At 35.5% G+C, this 11,093-nt stretch overlaps 1 protein-coding gene across 3 annotated transcripts in view; it reads right to left on the bottom strand.

Annotated features, from left to right (window-relative positions):
* Positions 1-4,795: 4,795 nt before the first annotated feature.
* The window catches only part of LOC149963194 (uncharacterized), a 48,235-nt gene continuing 41,937 nt past the window's right edge, over positions 4,796-11,093 (bottom strand). The window contains exons 1-5 of one of the 3 annotated variants that reach the window (XM_090180414.1): positions 6,817-6,929; positions 6,596-6,747; positions 5,789-6,523; positions 5,349-5,724; positions 4,796-5,284 (exon numbers count right to left, since the gene is read on the bottom strand). In XM_090180414.1, coding sequence (XP_090036540.1) covers positions 4,950-5,284; positions 5,349-5,724; positions 5,789-6,523; positions 6,596-6,747; positions 6,817-6,895 — 1,677 coding nt within the window. In that variant the 5' untranslated portion in view covers positions 6,896-6,929 and the 3' untranslated portion in view covers positions 4,796-4,949. Of the gene's footprint in view, positions 5,285-5,348; positions 5,725-5,788; positions 6,524-6,595; positions 6,748-6,816; positions 6,930-11,093 lie in introns of those variants that run through there. The other 2 variants (XM_090180415.1, XM_090180417.1) reach the window with 2 other exon arrangements.

The raw sequence follows: 11,093 nt of genomic DNA, 5'->3' as shown, positions 1-11,093 counted from the left end.
ATATTCTTTGTTCCTGGATGAACCTGATAAATCAAATAATCTATTTGAAGAAATATTAATAATAAGGTTGGGTGGTAAGTATTTAGCATTTGTGGGACAATCGCGTATGAATTACCCTTGAAATCATTAAGTTTTAGCTACAAGCGAAGAAATTAACGAAAAATATTCAAACAAAAGGATACGTGTACCCGGTAGGAAAATTCAAACAAATACTCCTGAAGAAAAAAAGTTACCCCAAAAAAGAAAACCATTTGTAAATGCAAACGTCTAAAAATCTAAAAGGCTAAAAAAAGTGTTACAATGTAAACTTAAAGACCAAAAAAAAATTATATTGGCAAGTATCATAAATGTAACGTATCAAATAAATAATAAGCCCAAAATCAATACCTATTTCTTTGTGTTTAGAGTAATGAAACTATTGAAGAGTTTGACAGTGAAGAACTGCAACAGGACCAGGTATATTGCTATATATTTCATAATTTAAGTCATCATAAAAAAATTACCTAATCTACAGTTTTGAACATAAATTGATCATCAAAATCATTATTTTGTGTACTTACAGGCAACCCAGAGGTCCTATATGGCTACGCTAAAAGGTGGGTAAAAGCGTCGACCCTCCCTGTGAAATTTGAATATATATGAAGACCAATACCCGTTTTTGTGCAGCGTCTGGTTTTCGGTTTAAAATCGTCTGCATTTAAGACTTATTTTTGGCCTTTCCTATAAACACAATTTATTATAATTTTGCATGGTGGGTCGACACTTTTACCCACCTTTTAGTATAGCCGTATAATTATTTAAACACCTGGGCTGCCTGTACTTATATCATTAACATTGGTATTATCTCTAAATTATTTTAATGTTTACTTTAGTTCCTACTGCAGAAGAAAATGCAAAGTCTATGGATGAAAGTTACTGTGATAATGAATATGTCATATCTCCTGATAATGAACACACTCACACTGCTGTCATTAAGTATGATGAAGATGAGGATAAAACTGGTACATATAGCAACATTCACCACCCTCATAACAACAACAATGGTTCTACGAACTCATCTTATCCCGAAAGTTTAATGGAGTCTGATAATTTGGTCAATGATGACGGTAAACTTTTAGATTTTAATGGCAAATTTTTAGTTTAAATTACTGGTTAGATTATCGTGTTTTAAACAGGGCGTAATAACATTTAGGTCAAGGGCATTGCTCCTGCTTTTTTAAGGAAAACCCTATCAATGTGATGATTTGGTCGTTTTCGTACCACTCTCTGGCCGAATAGGCAATGGTAAAATAGTTTTGTTTTCGGACTATGATATTATAAAATCTACTTAAACGTGACTTTAAACTTAGATATAAAATGTTTGTTATACAATACCTAAAGGCATAAATGAAAAATCTAATTCCTCTGAATACTGGTCTATCAAATTAAAACCAACCGCAGATTTCTCACAAAATGTCGTTTTGAGCGCTGAGATTTACTTTTAAAATATCTAAGGGCTAATCAAAATTCAATTTACTCAGAAAACCTGAGGCTCATATTCTAGTTCATGTTTCCAAACGACTCTACTTTAATTCAAACGCCTGTAAAAGTGATTAGAAAACCACAAAATAAACCTTTTTCGCTAGATTTCCCCTTAAAGTATTTTGAAAAATTAATCTGAAGTGTTTTTGCTTGTTTGAAATGTTGTACGAACCCTGATTTATTCATCCAAAGCATGCATCGCCAATTACTATTTTCGGCGTTGCTTAGTGATTTGTTTTAAGGGTTTAACTACAACAAATCACATTATAGTGAGGTATCCATAAAGAATGTGTCGCAGTTTATACTCCGTTTAATTCAGTGATGAACAGCCATCACGGAATTAATATTTTTATTATTATTATATTAAATTAAATAATCCAAAAATGTCTTTCATTTTAAAAAGGTGGGACAAAAAAATATTAATATGGTATTATTTCCTTTTAAACATAGTATGGACTTATGAAGAACTTACAATTGTTAGTGCGAAGTACAACAAATGATATAATTTGTCAGTGGAAATGAGATTGGAAATATCTAATTTAAAAAAAAAGCTAGCAGAAACAAAAAGTTGCAAATGCCTCACGGAAAAGCCTCTGGGTAACTTAATTTTATTTTAATTTACTAAACTTGGTTAGTGTTAGCTTTAAACCTGCGTATTTATAGCTGAAAAATATGTGGGGAAAAATTTCTTGAGGAAATAGATGAAAATGTAAGTACATAAATTGACGGGTATCTAACTTTAGTGGATCTTAATTCAATAAAATTATTCTTAATAATATTTTGGTTATTGTAATTTTTAAGGTATATTTAGGAAATGACATTGCCATCCCTAAAGATAAATGGGATAGTTGTTTAATGGCAACTAATTTTTCAAAATTTGCCAAGGACCTGGCCTTAGTGGTAAAATTTTGAACAGAATGAAAAATATTAATGGTCATCAAGTCCCTAGAAAGGCATTGATCCCGCAAAAGGTGGCGTCAATAAAAAGTAAGATATATACTATATAGTACTTCTGTTTTTACTATATAGTATTTCTGGTATTCATTACCTGTGGTTTTAACAGGGTTCATACAGACCTGGAAAAAGCAGGGAATTGATATGTTGACAGGGAAATTAATTTTTAAGTAAAATCAGGGACATTTTTGAGGGTTCAGAAAGTTTGCCCTAATGAATTACAAATTTGCATCAATAGGTTTTCCTTATTAAAGATTTGACTTCGTTTCTTCTTTTAAATAATAATATTGAACCAATTTAAGTTAAATGACAATCATGAAATAAATTGCTCTGTAAAATCTAAGTTTTATTTGATCTTGCACCTGGAAATATCAGGGAAATCGGGTTGCCAATAGCTGTATGAACCCTGTTTAAGTAATAGTTACGTTAAAAAAATTTAATTTGTAAATTGTTTTTTTTAATAAAAGAATAAGGTCGTTATTTCTCTTTTAACCAGCAAGTGTTAGATATTACGTGGAGAGGCAAGGGAAAGATCGTTCATATCAAGACTTAGCCGTAACTAAAGTTAATCGCTCATTAACAGAAAAAATATCGGATATTAGGAAACAATGTGAAAAATAATTTTAAATAAATAAATTTTTATTGGTGTGTGTTCTTTATAAACTTTTAAAAATAAAGCATTTATTTCTATTTGGACATGTTTAATCCTCTAATTAAGCTAAATATACATAAAAAGATTTCCTAATGGGAAACATCTTCAATTGTCTTATGAAAAATATCCAATATATATTTAACTATTATCTGTAAATGAACTCCTAGTGGGATAACAAAAGGTGGCTAATTTGGACAAATCCAATAAGTTTCCAATTTGGATAAATCCAATAGGTTTCCAATTTGAATAAATCCAATTGGTAACCAATTCGTATAAAATCCAATAGGTTTCCAATTTTGATTTATCTATTGGTAACCAACAGGGTACGTATTGGTAAAAAATATATTTACTATTAAAAATGGTCCAAATTCCCTATTGGTTTCCCAATTGGAATCGTATAGTTTTTTTCATAAACTAACCACTCCGCCACCCCACCTATATTTGGGAAATAGATCGACACCCGGACACGACAGGAGAAACAGTTGAAGAATTCTGTAAACGCCATTTCTGCAGATTCAGAATTCCAGCGCTCGTAATCACGGACAATGGTCCACCATTCAACGGACGAGCATTCAAAGAATTTGCTGATTTGTGGGGATTTACTCATAAAACATCTTCTCCTTACTATTATCAAGAATATGGAAAAGCAGAGTCAGCAGTGAAAATAGCACCTACTAAAGGAATTGATGTAAGTCCAGCACAACGACTAATGTCACGCCGTCTTCGTTCAAATAAACCCTATTCAAACAAGCAACTGAAATCGAAAGTGGCTATAAAAGTAATGAAATTACAAGAACAACGTCGACAAAGAATTAAAGAATATTTCGATCAAACGACAAAGCCACTGCGTGCTCTCAAAATAGGTGAATCGGTTTGGGTCCCGCCAAACCCGAAACTCAAAGAAAGTTTGTGGCGCGAAGGCAGAATAATCAGAAAAGTTGCAAATCGTTCTTACATTGTCTCGATTGATGGAAACGTCGAATATCGGCGAAATAGATGTGTACTAAGAAAATAACAGGCGCAAACTCGAACCCACAATATGTGAAAATAGACAAGTTTGCCAAACCACTAATGTATATTACGTCTTCCCAACCAGCGAAAGCCTGTGTAACACATAGGGTACCACCTGTACCTATCGTAACCCCACCATCACCTGTCATACAAAACAGGCCAATCAACCTTCCAGCATCTCCTCAAGCAGTGAAGGACATAACTCCAGTTCAAAGCCCAGAAACACACAGATCAGGCGCCGAATCTCCAATACGATTGCAGCGACCAGAACTTCAGCAAACCCGATCAGGAAGTAAAGTTAAAAATCCAGCAAAATACGGAGACTATGCTAAATAAATTTTTATCTTATTATCGGTGGTTAACTTTCGGTTTGTTATAATATAAAACTTAGTTTGGTTTTGCGATATCGCTATAAATGATGGCAGCACCCTCTCTACAAAATGTATCTTTTATGACCTGTACCTCTCGTCTCGACTAAGCCAGTCGACAACGCGAGACCCAACTAAAAACATATAATCGTTTTGGTAAGTTAATTTGTTTCTTCATTTCATGATTTACATACATTATGAAACTTATCGTAACTATTCTTGAAACGGCAACGATAGAATCAATTTGATAGACAAGGTAGAAAACAGTGTAGATATTGATTGTTAAATATTTCATGTTCGGACAAGAGTTTATTTAAAACCATATTATGCGTACAATAAAATAATGTGTCATGTCATAATAGTCAACTATATATATATTACGGGTATAACAAGCAATAAGTCTAGTCCATCTACATATCAGTTGAAGGTCCAGTAACGTCGTCTTAGACTCCGGAAACAGTCGTCGCAACTGGTTCAGAGGTCTCCGTCGAAGCAGTGGACTGAGAGTCTTCAACGCCCACACTTCCCGGAACGCTAACTAAGCTGCCAGGTTCACTATCTTCGCTTGGAACTACAGAACTCCCTGTCGTGGATAGACCACTTGAACCATTTTCTTCCGGCGGTGAGAGATCAGTATCCGGTTTAGCTCTCGTCATCAAAGACAAGTCACCAGGAAAAAATGTGGACTCCCCAAATAGGAGAGACTTCATATCTTTCAAGACATTCCCTTGATTCACCTCGTTTTGGTTGAAGACTTGTCCTTTTAGCCGAACAAACTCTGAAAAATGATATTCAGAGTTATTTTAAAGATAAATGTTTATAAAAATATGGTTTTAAATTACCAGCAAGCGAAAGCGGTGACTTGCTGTCTTCTACCTCAGAAGCTTCTTGAAGAAACGAAGAGACCCATTTCATAACCTCGCGGTCGTAATCACTCGAGCCTGGAAGGTAACCCAAATTTCCCTGATTAGCTGGAACCAAGTTGAATGTGGCTTTATCGGTACACTGGACTTTCAAGTCGGTTTCTTGGCAATTATTCAATATGACGATGGTCAAGTTGTTGACGTGTTTCGTATTTCCTACTTCGAAAATTTGAGTAGCTGAATGTTGCTGATTGGGCACCATCAGATGAACGGTCTTGTTACCATCAATAGCAAAAGAAGTCACATTGATATGAACTGCTTGTGAACTTTCTCCATTTAGTTGCTCAACATCCAACTACGAAAACTGAAAGAATTAGCAATGTCCCATATTAAAAACAAAGGAAATACAACTGCTATACCGTGAGATCTCCATCTCCAACCATGTTGTTGAGATGGACCTTCCCTTGTTGATTAAAATTCTGTAGGAGGGATGGTGACGAACTGTGCATGTGAGAGGGAAACTCGTGCGCATACTGGTAAGCAAACGGACAAGGTCTTAAGGTCGACCACTGCGAAGCTGGTCTGCCAGAGTAGCACGGCAATCGCAAAGGAGTTATTGGAGGGTACGTAGGGAATACCCAATTGCTGCTGAATTGATCCATCGAAGGAAGCGTCATGTTTAAAGGAACCACAGTTGGTAACTTCCAAGCCGGATACGTTAACTTCTGGTGAGTCATTTGTGGAAATAAGTTGTTCCAAATGTTATGATTGCTTTCGAAATCATACGTAGGGGGCTTTGGTGCAATCAGTGGAGAAGACGACACCAAATTGGGCCAAGCTATGTTTGGCAATGGTTTCCATGGTGGTAGTGTAGGAATCGTTAACGGCGCCCAAGTTGGAAATGGTTTAAGCGGTGGTAATGTAGGAATTGTTAACGGCGCCCAAGTTGGAAATGGTTTAAGCGGTGGTAATGTAGGAATTGTTAACGGCGCCCAAGTTGGAAATGGTTTAAACGGTGGCATGGTCGGGTACTTAAAGGGTGGCCACGAATTGCTCATCAACAAGGAAGGAGAAGCGACGGAAGGATGGCAGACTTTCGAAAATGGCAATCGTTGGTACAAGTTTTTTCCTGGTTTTCGGTTTCCAGAATTTTTCTACAAGACGGAACGAATTAAGGATGAAGGCTTGAAGATTTAAGCCTCGACTAATTATCTACATTAGTTAACCCTTACCTTCTTAAGTTCCTTCATATGGAGATTATGAAGGTCCTTTGCAGAGTATCTTGCCAGCAATTCGTCATCATACTCAGCCGTGATCAGTTCGTACTTGATCTTATCTCCGATTTGTGCCATATCTTTAGCCAAGGCATCGTTGAGCTCTGCACACACCACCAACTCATAAATTATTTATAAATACCACGAGTCAGATTTAATGATGAAACACTCACCCAGCAGGTAGACATCTTCCTCAATTGGTGCCGCCCAAACGCCGTAACTAAGAACCAATAAGCATAGAATTCCAACCATGGTTTGAATGTTTATAATATCGGAGACTGTTTGAAGAGAGTCGAAACGATTATCTTATATATGCGATTTTAAAAACTTTTATATAATTTTTTAGGTAAAAGCAACCTTTACTACTCATTATTAAAAAAGATGAATAAATCAACGTTTTGCCAACTGGTTTATCATTTTAAAAAGATGACTTACTACAGGTAAAAAAGTTTCTAGGGTTTTATTCATAGAGGTCAAAACTTTGCCAAAACTACTACTAAAAGCTAAAGAATTATGGAACCAGTTGTAAAGGCCGGCAGGATGGAAATTCCATCACGGGACTTTTTACAGTCGAGGAACAAATCCTTCTTTTCAATTTCTTGAGAAATAGGCGCCCAAAAATGGGTTTTCTTTGTAAGTTCCCGTTCATTGAATTAAGAGCCATAGAATCATTTTCAAAAAATACTGTCGTAGCAATTTGATTTCAAATTTATTTTTGTTTTGGAACATTGTAAAGTTAAACATCTTAATTTATCAACAGTCTAGGGGTACGTTCAACAACTCTCCTCGGAAACCAACCCGGTGGTTTTATATTTTCAACCGATGACATTTTTCGTCATAATGACGTCGTAAGTTGTTTAAAGCTTTTAAATTAGAAATTCAATTTAAGCAAAAGCCTATATTAATAGTGTTTTTTGTTTAGTTTCTTAATGAAATATAATGAGATTTCGTGTTCGATTTAAATTATTGCATAAAATAAATTCAATTGTCTAAAAGCAAAACCAGCAATCGAGATTTGAACCCGCGCCCTCCTGCTTGGCAGGCGAGTGTTCTACCACTGTTACATATTATGATATTTAGAAAAACCGCTTGGGCGAAAGTCCGCTTTCCTTTAAGCTTTTACAAACGTTCTAACGTCAATTTATTCTATAATATTTTTCTTATTTTCAGGTGTTTGGGTTTGAATTTTCGCCGCCATCTTAGGGGCTGCCGCCAGCGCCCCTAACCCCGTATGAGCGATTTGCGAGCTATCCTAACTTTTAAAATCGCGCCATTTAGGCTTAGGTCTCTTATAACTGGAACGCACCTCGCGTGCAAAACAAATTTTTTGCGTCTTCAGCAGCGCGCGCTTTTACATTGTTTTTCTGTCTCACCGACTTCTCACCAGGTTTCGCGGCGGACGCGCGCTTTTTGATTTCCCGAAATTTATTTCTTTTATTAAAAATTAACCACTCTATATTTTTTTATGCGGTTTTCACCATAAATTTTAGTTTTTAATGGGCTATAGGGCTATCTAACTGGTTAAAGCTTGACCGTTCCCCTTTAACGTAACCCTTAGCGCTCGGTCCGTCTCAAAAGTCAATGATTAGTAGAAGACGGAGAGTACATACGGAACGCAATAACACACGCCTAAACACACACTATCGTTCTAATCAACATCACCATACAACACACACAAACACTGCAACATACGTCACTTTACGTCAAGCACAATCACAAAACGCAAAAACATAAACATACTACACTCAATGAAAAAAAGAATGGTTGCCAGTCTGTTATTAAAGAAGTAGTTATTTCCTTGAGGGAGATCTTAAGCTACGTCATCTTCGAAACATTAAATAGTTGGGTGAAAGTTATCATAATGGACCTGATTTGATTCTGAGGCGATGGTCTCTTACCTATCATTGTTATCTAATAGTCGGTCGTTTTTTTTCCTGAAGCCCAATTATATAATTCTTTTATTAAAAATTCCTATATTTAGAGCGCTTAATATTCTAGAGTGTTACTTTAAATTGAATCAAACGATACATAAGGGTATCCTACACTTAAAGACCCTTTTCGCTACTGTTAACAAAAACAAAATGGCAGCGAAGAGAATACTAATAAATACTTTTGAGCTGGGCTAAGATATTTTTTTGGGAATGTATAACACAGTAGTCCGTGCGGCCCGTGTTCCTAAGACAGAAACAACCAAACACAACGTTTGAATTTTGTTTAACAAAAAACACAGTTAGGTACTTAACACTTTTAACTCCAGAGCCAAAATCGATATGATAGCTAACTAAACTAGAGCCAGAAATTCCAACAGTACGGCCTTCAGGAGCCCATCAGTAGTTTAGTTTCAGATTACACAGAAACAAGGTAACATAAGATTTCTAGCCCACTCAGGCCGTGGTTAATCACTTACCAAAACACGGATTTATGTCGCGCAACCCCCTTAATTCAAGCGAATCTGTGGCCCTTGCAAGGGCGAAAAAGCTTCAACTATGTTAGTTGTCATTTGAAAATCGTCCAATTGTCCAAGGTGTGCTGTTCAATCAAGTCGTGAGACGTGATACTTAGGGAAAAAAGGAAAGGGGAAAGGAGCTTACTTTTCGATCAGAAGATTGATTGGGAGCTACGCTAAAATAACTCCAACATAATAATTATCCCTAAGAATAAATAATAACATTTCTGGACTTAGTCTGAAGGCTACCAAAGACGTAAGTCCTTGCTAAAAAATGAGATATCGGACTGTTTATATTCTTAATTATATTATGTAAATGAAATGTTTTATTGGTTTTTTTATTAGATATTTGAAAGAATATTTTCGGTCCTAACACCAATTATTAGCGACGTTTATTCTCAACAAAGAGGTTAGGGGTGTTTTCTATTGCACCATAATAGATTTTCTCAAATACGAGCTCCAATTGCACTAAAATGAAACGAACTGATTCTGTACAAGTAGCACCTACACTGAGAGAAAAAACACTAAATTTTACAGGATAATTTTACATGAACCATCTGTATTTCACTTGCATAGAATAATCCTGAGATAATTACGGAAATCCTTTAATTTAACAGAAGATATTTACATAAAACGTCTGTGTACAACTTGTACAGAATAATCCTGTACAAATTAAACGTATCCTTTATTTTATACAGGAACATAAGTACATAAATGGCCTGTATTCTATAAAAATGGGTTGGTCTTGTAAAATGTACAGAAGGACCTTGTAAAAATGTTCAGGAATATTTGCAGCTGTATTTATTACACACATCGAGAGTGTAAAATTAACAGTTCATTGTGTAAAATTTACTCGAATAACCCGCGACCTCCTGCTTGGCAGGCGAGTGTTCTACCACTGTTACATATTATGATATTTAGAAAAACCGCTTGGGCGAAAGTCCGCTTTCCTTTAAGCTTTTACAAACGTTCTAACGTCAATTTATTCTATAATATTTTTCATATTTATAAGTTAAATAAAAATGAAAATTAATTAATTATTTTAATATAAAATACGGTCGAGGCCAGGAATCGAACCCGTGTCACATTTTAACAATCAGATAATTTACCGCTGAGCCATTTGACTTTCTTAGAAAGTGTCACAGGAAACTCTTACGAGGAGAGGTATATTTTGGCTTACCAACTTATCGTTTCATTATAATAATTATTAATTTCCCTTGAACAAAACTGCCTAGTTAGCCTTTTCAGAAAACATCGAGCCACGTAGCAGCCGACGTGATAAGTTCGTAAACTGCTGGATTTTTGTTTCCTAAGCAGCGGATAAATCCCAAGGCGTCTGCTTAGCAGACGAAATTCCAGCTATTTATAAACTAAAAAGTCTAATTAGAAAACAACAATCAATAAAAGTTAGGGTAAATATTACGGACGAGTCACACAAAATGAGTAGTTCATTGGTACGTTTAATAACTCTCACCGATGACAGCGGTATCTTACTGTACGCTTTTTCGCGAATAATTTTTTGGACATCAGAATGGTCATCAGTTGCTCACCAAAGTCAACGGCTGGCAGAATCGCTTTTTCCGATGACTGACGTAAGACTACCAAAATTTTGGGCGGGAGAAGTTTATCTGCACCAAAAGTGACACCACTAAAATCTTCAGTAGTTTATTCTATTACTGCATCATTTACAAATAAATAAAGCAGTTTGCGCTTTCTTCGATTTTCTGGAACAGAAGAAAATTCTACGCCATTTTAAAAGTCATTGATGACTAAAATAAAAGCTTTAAACAACTTACGACGTCATTATGACGAAAAATGTCATCGGTTGAAAATATAAAACCATCGGGTTGGTTTCCGAGGAGAGTTGTTGAACGTACCCCTAGACTGTTGAGAAATTAAGATGTTTAACTTTACAATGTTCCAAAACAAAAATAAATTTGAAATCAAATTGCTACGACAGTATTTTTTGAAAATGATTCTATGGCTCTTAATTCAATGAACGGG

The sequence above is a fragment of the Leiobunum rupestre genome, chromosome 1, assembly GCF_980474605.1.
Source record: "Leiobunum rupestre chromosome 1, qqLeiRupe1.1.hap1, whole genome shotgun sequence".
NCBI lineage: Eukaryota > Metazoa > Arthropoda > Arachnida > Opiliones > Sclerosomatidae > Leiobunum > Leiobunum rupestre.
This window is presented reverse-complemented; position numbering and strand designations above follow the sequence as displayed.